This window comes from Lipotes vexillifer, unplaced genomic scaffold (genome assembly GCF_000442215.2).
Source record: "Lipotes vexillifer unplaced genomic scaffold, Lipotes_vexillifer_v1.1 scaffold496, whole genome shotgun sequence".
NCBI lineage: Eukaryota > Metazoa > Chordata > Mammalia > Artiodactyla > Lipotidae > Lipotes > Lipotes vexillifer.
Genome location: NW_006786690.1, coordinates 2,848,809 through 2,858,808, shown reverse-complemented (window position 1 = coordinate 2,858,808; position 10,000 = coordinate 2,848,809). Strand labels below are relative to the sequence as shown.

Below are 10,000 nucleotides of genomic sequence, written 5' to 3'. Positions count from 1 at the left end.
ATACACACACACACACATATATATGTATGTATGTGTGTATAGTACATCTAGTTTAAAAGAAAATTGAACTTTAATAACTGTAAAAGGTAAGCACAAGCTCTTCATATAGGCAATACATGTTAAATCACAAAAGATAAGATAAATGTGATTGTTTTTTTAGGTAAGCTTGAAAACAGCCTTTTTTTTTTTTAGTTCATCTGTTAGGGATTAATTTTCAGCAAGTATTCAGTGCTGATCTTAAAGTGTATAGTATGGATGAAGAAAGAACAGTCTTGCTGAAAACCAGGGGCTGATGAAATGACAGTTTTATATTTAACATTGGTGTTTATCAGGTGTAGTCTTCAATTTGCTTGTTGATCTCAAATGTTCAACTGTTTACTTTGAAAACCTGATCTTTACAGATTGAACAAGAAAAGTTGGCATCTATGAAGAAGCAAGATGAAGACAAGGATAAGAGGGATAAGGAAGAAAAAGAAAGCAGCAGAGAAAAAAGGGAGCGGTCTCGAAGCCCAAGAAGGTACAGTACAATCTGCATACCTAATATTTTATGAGTACATTAGGTATTAAAGTATCCAGAAAGTTACACAGTTAAAAAGGAAGCTAACAGCACTATTCAGAGAATTTCTTCCATCATATAGTTTTCATGGTGAGCTATGGCTTGCCTCTGGACTAAAATATTTCGTCTTTTTTTTGAGAGATCATCTTTTGACTATAATAATTATCTCTAAAATCTTGGTGAATTAGTCAACCCGCTAATTCCTAAATCAAAATCTAGACTTATCTTTCATATTGCTTTAGTTTAAATTATTTTGAGTTATTATTTTAATTTACTCCGATTTTTTTTTCTTTAGTTTTTTTAATTAGAAATCTGTACCCACTAACCCTTCCTACTGTACTTACCTAATTCCCTGTTCTGCGTTTCTTAGATGGTTGTGCTGAACCCAAAACAGATATTTGCTCTCTTCTTCCTTCCATTGAGACTATGGTTAGGTTCCCATTTTCAGCTCCACAGTTCAGCTTTATATTTGTGGTGAGTGGTGAGAATTCCATTAGGCTTTTCATTTTTAGGGTTCTGCTAATTTCTTCATAAATGTGCTGGAATTAGTAAAGAGAGGAGGTAATATCTTTGTCCCCTTTATTTATATACTTGATATTAAAAGCTGCTTATCAGGGAAGCAGTATTTCTAGAGTTATGCACAAATCATAATGATAACTGTTGATGAACCAGGTCTACTGTTTTACTTCAAGTTAGGGAAACTATTATTGAAATGGAAAGGGAGCTTCTTCTCTTCCCAAAAAGCTATCTTATGCAAGTTTGATATATTTATCCTCTTCTGAAGAACATTTTCCTTTAATTGCACTAGTCATTTTTTCTGGAATACCTAGACTCTACCTGATGAACTCTGGTGGGATCTGTCTGCACCTAAACTCTGTTTTCTTAAGGTTTGACTTATTATTATATATTTCCTTCTTTTTATGCATCTGCTTCCTCTGAAAAGTTGTTCTTTGGTCTTCTCATCTCTGGGAATGATTGAGAACTTAAATCTAGAGTCCTACGTCAGTGTGTTCCTCTGTTAAAACTGGTATACTGGGGAATGTTGTTATCCTACATTTGCTTGTTTTTCTGGTTTTCTATTGGCCCTTTCCCTGTTAAGTGTGAAGGATATCTTATTTCCATAAGGAACTTCTCAGATATAAACAATAATGGTGTAATTAAAAAGATTAATCTCACTTCTCCTTTTGACCCTCTTCCCCAGTCCACGTTATTCAAAAAACCTGAAAAAAAATTGCTTTCATCCTAGACGCAAATCCAGATCTCCTTCCCCTAGAAGACGATCTTCCCCTGTCAGGAGAGAGAGAAAGCGCAGTCATTCTCGATCTCCCCGTCACAGAACCAAGAGCCGGAGTCCTTCCCCTGCTCCAGAGAAGAAGGAAAAAACTCCAGAGCTCCCAGAGCCATCAGTGAAAGTAAAAGAACCTTCAGTACAAGAGGCCACTTCTACTAGGCAAGTACATAAAAATTCATTTACAAATGTCACAGTTTTAGGCTGTTATTAAGTGACTGTAAATATGATACCTGTGTGTTAAAAAATAAACTTACTTGTTTTACTTGTAGATTTTTTAAATTATAAAGTTAGCTTGTTGAAAAGAAATTCAAATTGTGTAGGGGAATATAAGTAAGATGACCCAAAGGTGACCACTGCTATCTGTTGGTTTGTGTTGCTTCAGATATTTTATATACTATAACTTGGCCCTTCCCCCCCCCCCACTATTATGGACAATTTTGCGCTTTTAAAAAAATGTGTGTGATTAGAATTGTTAGTTCACTGGATTTCACTGATGTGTATATATCTTTCTAGATGTCTTCATGGATTTTGAAAACTTTTTAAAGAAACAGCTTTTTTATATTATTGTATTAAGACTTAGGAGTCTGAGTAGAAAAGGCACAAAATAAGCTTTCTTTCCCCCCACACAGTGACATCCTGAAAGTTCCCAAGCCTGAACCAGTACCAGAGCCTAAAGAACCTTCTCCGGAGAAAAACTCCAAAAAGGAAAAGGAAAAGGAGAAGACCCGACCAAGATCTCGGTCGCGTTCCAAGTCAAGATCCCGGACACGTTCTCGCTCTCCTTCTCATACTCGACCGAGAAGGCGCCATAGATCCCGATCAAGGTGAGTAGTGGCTTTAAGATCTGCATAGATCTTAGATTTTATGTGGTACTCTCCTAGGTAGAATTAGGTAAATTATATCAAAGCTGTGGAAACATTTAGCACAAATGTTACGCTTTGGATTTCCAGCAACAATTTAGGGACACTTTCTTGGTTCCATTAACAATCTCTACACAAATAGAAAATTGTGTCCCTTGAAATCCATTTTTTAAATGTAGCTGTTGAGAAAACTATGTTAAGGAATTCATTCCTTGCTCATGATTTACTCAGATTCTGATTCTGTTATGGCAGATCATACTCACCTAGAAGGCGGCCAAGCCCAAGAAGACGGCCATCTCCTCGAAGAAGAACTCCACCGAGACGAATGCCTCCTCCACCAAGGCATAGAAGGAGTAGATCTCCAGTGAGACGGTGAGAGTTTTGGGGTTTTTTGGTTTTTTTTGGTTTCTTTTCAGTTTGAAATTGTCAGATGTACAAAAGTACACCATGTTTGTTTTAGGCTAATCTTTGAGTTAGTGCTCCCCTGGAAAAAAAGAACTCATGAGTAATAATAGGTATTGTCTTAATAAAGAGATACCTCATTTGAGATGTAATGCTGTTAGTTGTGCAGTGATAACACTAGTCTAGTGTTGGAAAATAAAAAACAAATTATTGGTGAATTTGTGTTAATCTCACCAGTTATTTGTGTTAATAATCTTTACCACTTCAGACCCTACCAAGAAATCCTGTCAAGTAAGGGAATTAGCCACCTTCTCTCTTTGGCTTTTAATTACCACTAGTTTCTGAATATAGATACTACAGAGCCAACAGAGTGCTTTACCAGTATTAAAATAACCCATTTGCCTTATATCTTTCTTAATGTGTCTTTTTCGTATTAAAGAAGAGTACTTATTGTAAACAATTCAAACAGAAATAAGATGAATTGAAAATTATCCACAATCCCATTCCATAGATTTAACCATTATTAGCAGTTTGGTATCTATTTTTGAAGAGACTGGGCATAAAAGTCAATACCAGTCTTCTGTCAATACCAGTGTTCTTTTTAAAAAATCATTTTAAAATTAGCATAAGGTGAAATGTTAGGATCTATAACTTTTAACAAAAAGACTGTTGCTACACCTGCCCAAAGTGGAGGCATGGTGCACTGGTAGCAGAGTTTTGTGCGTTCTTTTTTTTTTGCGGTACGCGGGCCTCTCACTGTTGTGGCCTCTCCCGTTGCGGAGCACAGGCTCCAGACGCGCAGGCTCAGCGGCCATGGCTCACGGGCCCAGCCGGTCCCCGGCATGTGGGATCCTCCCGGACCGGGGCACGAACCCGTGTCCCCTGCATTGGCAGGCGGACTCAACCACTGCGCCACCAGGGAAGCCCCAGTGCGTTCTTTATGATGCATTTCACCTGTTTTTTTGGAAGGAACTAATGGTTGTGCTTCAGATTATACTTAGGACAGAATTTTTTGTGTTTTGAGTCTATAAGGTTTTTTCAAGGAACCAAATCAACTTGGAAATAAGAGAGGGGAAGCAGTAAGGTCCATAATTTTGTTTCTTCAGTCTGAGGTTTTTCAGTCCCATATTTTTTTTTTTTTTTTTTTTGCGGTACGCGGGCCTCTCACCGCCGCGGCCCCTCCCGCTGTGGAGCACAGGCTCTGGACACGCAGGCCCAGCTGCCACAGCCCACGGGCCCAGCCGCTCCATGGCACGCGGGATCCTCCCGGACCAGGGCACGAACCCGCGTCCCCCGCATCGGCAGGCAGACCCCCAACCACTGCGCCACCAGGGAAGCCCCTAGAGTCCCATATTTTTTAAAAAAGATACTTTACGGGAATTCCCTGGTGGTCTAGTGGTTAGGATTTGGCGCTTTCACTGCTGTGGCCCGGGTTCTGTCCCTGGTTGGGGAACTGAGATCCCACAAGCCACGTGGTGTGGCCAAAATAAAGCAAAAACAAACAAGATGTATTTCTTTGGGGAGGGCTTGTCAAGGTATATTGAACCATTTTTTATAACTACTATTAAAAATTACGGAATTGACGTTATTACCGATAACTGAGACTGAAGATGTAAATGGTCAGTCAATTTAGGCATCACACTTTTCTAAAATTGATTGTTTCTCCTTTGGAGAAAAAGTAATACTGGTGCTTTCTAGCATAAGATCAGTGGAAACAGCTACTTCTTATATTGGAGTTTTGCAAGCAGCCTGTTTTAATTGCTTACTGAGCCATTTAACAGTCAAGATAATTTGCAGATTGTGTAAGATTCCCTTTCAGCCAGTTTTTATCTCACACTTAAGGTAGGGTTTCTTTTTTTCAGGTTCTCAGGAATTCTTCCGCCAAAGGTGAATTCTGCAGGTACACATAATTGCAACAGAACTTACCACAAATTTTGCCGCAGAATTCGAGAGTCCCCTGCTTCTAAGTTTATGTAGCTAAATGAATTCCTAATCTTGCACGTTTTTTTAAAAAATGCAACATAAAGGTTGCATGACATTGTGTTATTAAATGAAAAAAATACTTTGCCACCCAAATTTTGTATGCAAACTCCAAAACACTCATATTATTCCTAAGGAGCGAAGAGACTGGTTAGTTATTCTCTTATAGCACTTGACATATTTTATAACTACTGGAAAGACAACTCAGAAGCATTTATCAGAATAAGTTATTTAGTTGGTCTCAGAACTAGCTGTTTCCTGTCCTAGGTTATGGTTTTGTTTCACGTTAAAAAAAAAACTCATTTATGTGCTTAGCTACATAAACTCAAAAGTTGGATAAAAATAGCTGTATTGTTGTGTAAACTGTACATGCCTGTAAGGTCATTTTCTGTAAGTATGCAGTTAATGAACATGAGTACTTTATTCCACAGAAGAAGGCGTTCATCGGCATCCTTGTCTGGGAGTAGCTCGTCCTCCTCTTCATCTCGTTCCCGGTCACCGCCAAAGAAGCCTCCCAAGAGGACATCCAGCCCCCCTCGAAAAACTCGTAGGTTATCTCCTTCAGCAAGTCCTCCGAGGCGAAGGCACAGGCCATCACCTCCAGCAACTCCACCACCAAAAACTCGTCATTCCCCGACACCCCAGCAGTCAAACCGTACGAGGAAAAGTCGTGTTTCTGTCTCTCCAGGGAGAACTTCAGGTAAAGGTAAAAATCAAGCACATAAAAACAATATGTTCTTTCTTCATTTGGCCACAAAATACCTAGTCAGTTGTTGCTATCCCCTACTCCCTTCAAAGTATGAAGTTGCTGGGTAATATTTGTATGTCATGTTTTTTGTAAATTTGCTTAGAAGCTCACCTTTTCTTTCCTGCTTTAAGTTCTTGTTGTTTGTTGAAATGGAGTTTACATGTAAAAGTGTTTTCTTTTTAGCAGTACCCTCTGGCATTGAGTAGGTGAAGTGTACTGTTACCAGCCGTGGGCTGTTTGAGTTGGGGTAGCTTACTGAAGTTTGTGTTGTCATGGTAAGGAATCTTTTTATTACTATGAGACCGGTTAACTTTTTTCTTTTTACCCTGCAGATTTTTTGTTTGATATCTTATTTGAGGACTTCATATTCTGTTTTATTTCTTTCTTGGCCACATTGTACTTCCTAGGGAGGGACGTGGTGTCCTCCTAAAAGCTGATCTTTTTTTTTAATTTAGGCCCTAGGCAGGGTTCTTCTGAGTATTGTCCTTGCTTTATTCTGCGGATTGATTACTGAGGAATTTATGATCTGTGATCCTGCCAGGCAAGTAGAATGCCATGTTAGTCTGAGTGAAGATTGTGGTCTGTTGGGGTTTGTTTCTTTAGCATTAAATATACACGGAGAAAAACTATGGTATCCGTTTGAATTGGGCCTTCGGTGCTTAGGACTGGAATGATATACACAGCGTGATAGGTGAGTAGTGGGAGATCTTAAAAGAACTGTTATAGTAATTGGATGTTAAGGAGCATTCTGTAGATTAATATATACTGGGGTTGCTCTGATCACATTTAAATTTTCAGGTTATAAATGAAGAAATCGGGGATACTTCAGGCAAAATCTTGACTATGTTTTTATGAAGTTGGTGAGAGCAGGATTTCTAATCAGCACCCTGCTGCTTCATCTGTGTCCACCCCACCACCACCCACTGGCCCCACAACCCTGCAGTGTGGCAGTTCTAGAAAGGCAAATTTTGCTTTTTTGATCTCTGTTACTGTGAGGTATAGACAAGCTATCAGAGTGAGAGGGGAACTGACAGATGATGGTAATTTGTAAAGAGTAATGTACAAATTATTTTCTGAACCTTAACAGGTTAATTTGCTGATAACATAAATATTATGTGGTCATTTTTGTTGAATTGGCTCTTTAGACTTAGGCAACTGGATAAAAATAGAGAAACCTTTAGGTCTTACAGGTTCAGACATAAGTATGGGAGGGGTGTCTTACGATCACTTATTTTCATAATATCAGGTCCCATATTACTTTTTGTTCAAAATAGTTTCCATTCACCGTGTCCAAATCTGATGCCTGTTGTCCTGACCTATTTTTTCTTTTCCTGTGAAGTTTTTGCACTTCTGAATACTTCTTGCCTTTGTCTGGAGCCAGAAAGTTCTCTAGTAAAATAATAGTTTGAATGTTCCCGTCTGTTACTTTGCAAAAACACATCAGATTATGATTTTTCTGTTTACATCACATAGCCAAAGGGTAATAAAAGTACCTGAGCAGAGGATTGAATCCTTGTTAAATAGGTTGATTGTTAAGAATTACTTGTTAGTAACCTTTGTTAGGGTCTGCACAGCTACCAGCCTCTTGTGTCTTGATATGTTGTCGTGGGCTGCTGAGCAGAGTGGGCTGCTGCTTTTCTGGAAACAAGTCACAGTGGATATGTACATAGGAGAGAAGTCAAGGTGGAAGAGAAAGGGCCAGTTACGTTCCTGTGGCTTGTGGGACAGGTCTTCCATGTCCAAACAAAACCCAGCCAAAGAGATTGACTGTGGGTAGTGTGGTGAGAGGCTGCCTTTTGTCCACTGAGGCTGAATATTGGTTGTAACTACTTGGAGATAAATAGCTTTTTATAGTAAAACGATCCCAGCCCTCTGTGATGAAATTTCAGAGCTAGGAAAGACTTCAGAGGTTGTCATAGGTTCTCAGGTTAAGTGAATTGGTCAAGGTCAGCCATCCAGGACTAGAATTTGGGTTCTCATTCCCAGTTCAGAAATGTACACTTTCCCAACTTTCCTACCCCCACATGCCTGTTTTGATCGCTAAAGGAGGGAAATAGAAGGCAGCGTAAAGTTTTTCAGCTTCTGTACCGGGTAGTATGATTTCAGAAATTCCTTTCTTGCAGTCTCCATTGCTAATAAAAGCATTGATACCATTGAAATGTGATAGATTTTACTTTTGTATTTTGTGGGGTAGTCATCAATCAGGGCTTTAAGGTTCTGCTGTTAATAGTGGGTGAATGGAGTGGGAGGGAGGCAGGAAAAGTATTTTGGAGAATTAGAGGTAAATTATTTGGAGTATAATATACATTCTCATCTGAAAGAGTCCTCAGGACGCATTTTGTAACCGCTGGCATGTCATAGTTAAATTGGCATTATCTTAGTACATAAAACAGTGCTTTGAAATCAGTGGAATATTTAATGAAGTATGTTTACAGGGGATCTATACCTCTGGTGGTGGTAATAATTTTGAGTTAGATCAGCATAACCATATGAATGTGCTCTGTAGATACTTACGGATTATTTTACTAATTCTGGTCACAGAGTGACTTATCTTTACAAGTGATCTTTTGAGCAAGTCTGCAAGGTTAATGATTAATAGGACTATTGAAGTAAATTTAAAATTCTGGTTTTTCAATTGACTTGGGAGATTTCAGACGTCATGCTAGAATGATTTTGCCCCTTAAATACTAAAAATGAAACATTAACATAAAAATAAACTTTTCAACAAAAATAAGCTGTGAAAATCTTATCTTGACAAGCAAACATTGATTAAACATGTATCATATTAATGCTATGATTGAGTCAGTCTTATTAAACCAGAGTAGGGGGTATATAATGGATACTTGTTTAGTGCTGATTATATCAACAATGACTTAAGACTTGTAGCCAAGCCATTATTGAGAGATTAGATCAGGATAAAACTCCAAATACAAGTTTCTGTGGGGAAAAAATGTAATGTTGTAGTTCAATTGTATTATTTACTAAATAGGTATTTGCCAACTATATAGCAAACATAACCACATTTGTAGTGTTTCTCAGGGGAAAATGCATTCTGGCATCCAAACATCCAGCTCCTAAACACATTTTGGAACCCAGTTCTCTAAGGTGGTGCTTTGACGTTTGGGTTTATGACTAGATGCCTATAATATTTTTTCAAGAATTGAAGATTAACTGACACTTAAAAATGAAGAGTACTGACCCCAAAAATAGCTTTGAATCCTTTAAAATTTAAAGGCATTTCTATTTCATGTCTTTGAATTTCTTAAAATACAAGTTTTGTTTGTTTGGTTTTTTTGGCTGCATTGGGTCTTTGTTGGTGTGCGCGGGCTTTTCTCTAGTTGAGGCGAGCAGGAGCTACTCGTCATTGCGGTGGTTTCTCATTGCAGACCATGGGCTCTGGGCGTGCGGGCTTCAGTAGTTGTGGCGCGCAGGCTCAGTAGTTGTGGCGCACGGGCTTAGTTGCTCCGTGGCATGTGGGATCTTCCTGGACCAGGGCTCGAACCCATGTCCCCTGCATTGGCAGGTGGATTCTTAAGCACTGTGCCACCAGGGAAGCCCTAAAATACAAGTTTTAAATGCAGTCTTGCTACTATATTTCACGATAATTAGATAATCACTAGATTATCTAGTCACTGGATTCTTTACTCAATCCAGTGATTTGTCCAAAAGGCTTATTAGGTAGAATTAATAAAATGCTGGTATTTTAAAAGTATAGTGGTAAATTCTTCAGTTGGATTACTTCAGCAAAAATGATTAGATTGCTAAATTACTGCCCCTTAGAATAAGCCTTCACAGTATTCCGAATGAGCGTCTGTTAAATGAAAATGTATCTAAATTCTAGGTTAAACATTCCATGTTAAATTGCTTTAATTAAACGGAAACAGGTGTAAGGGTACTGAGGGGGATCATATTGTTTTCAAGTCTAGTTCTTAGAGGAATGGTCTCAAATGATGTTTCAGGTTAATCTAGGGTAAGATTAATGATTATCTGTGTATATACTTTTTTTTTTTTTTTTTTGGTATGTGGGCCTCTCACTGTTGTGGCCTCTCCCGTTGCGAAGCACAGGCTCTGGACGTGGAGGCTCAGCGGCCATGGCTCACGGTCCCAGCCGCTCTGCAGCATGTGGGATCTTCCCGGACCGGGGCACGAACCCGTGTCCCCTG

The 10,000-nt window shown here is 38.9% G+C and overlaps 1 protein-coding gene across 1 annotated transcript in view; it reads left to right on the top strand.

Moving 5' to 3' along the window:
- SRRM1 (serine and arginine repetitive matrix 1) overlaps positions 1-10,000 on the top strand; it is a 29,565-nt gene that overhangs the window by 6,146 nt on the left and 13,419 nt on the right. The window contains exons 5-9 of the mRNA XM_007459305.1: positions 402-517; positions 1,803-2,006; positions 2,477-2,671; positions 2,960-3,079; positions 5,521-5,795. Coding sequence (XP_007459367.1) covers positions 402-517; positions 1,803-2,006; positions 2,477-2,671; positions 2,960-3,079; positions 5,521-5,795 — 910 coding nt within the window. The remainder of the gene's footprint in view (positions 1-401; positions 518-1,802; positions 2,007-2,476; positions 2,672-2,959; positions 3,080-5,520; positions 5,796-10,000) is intronic.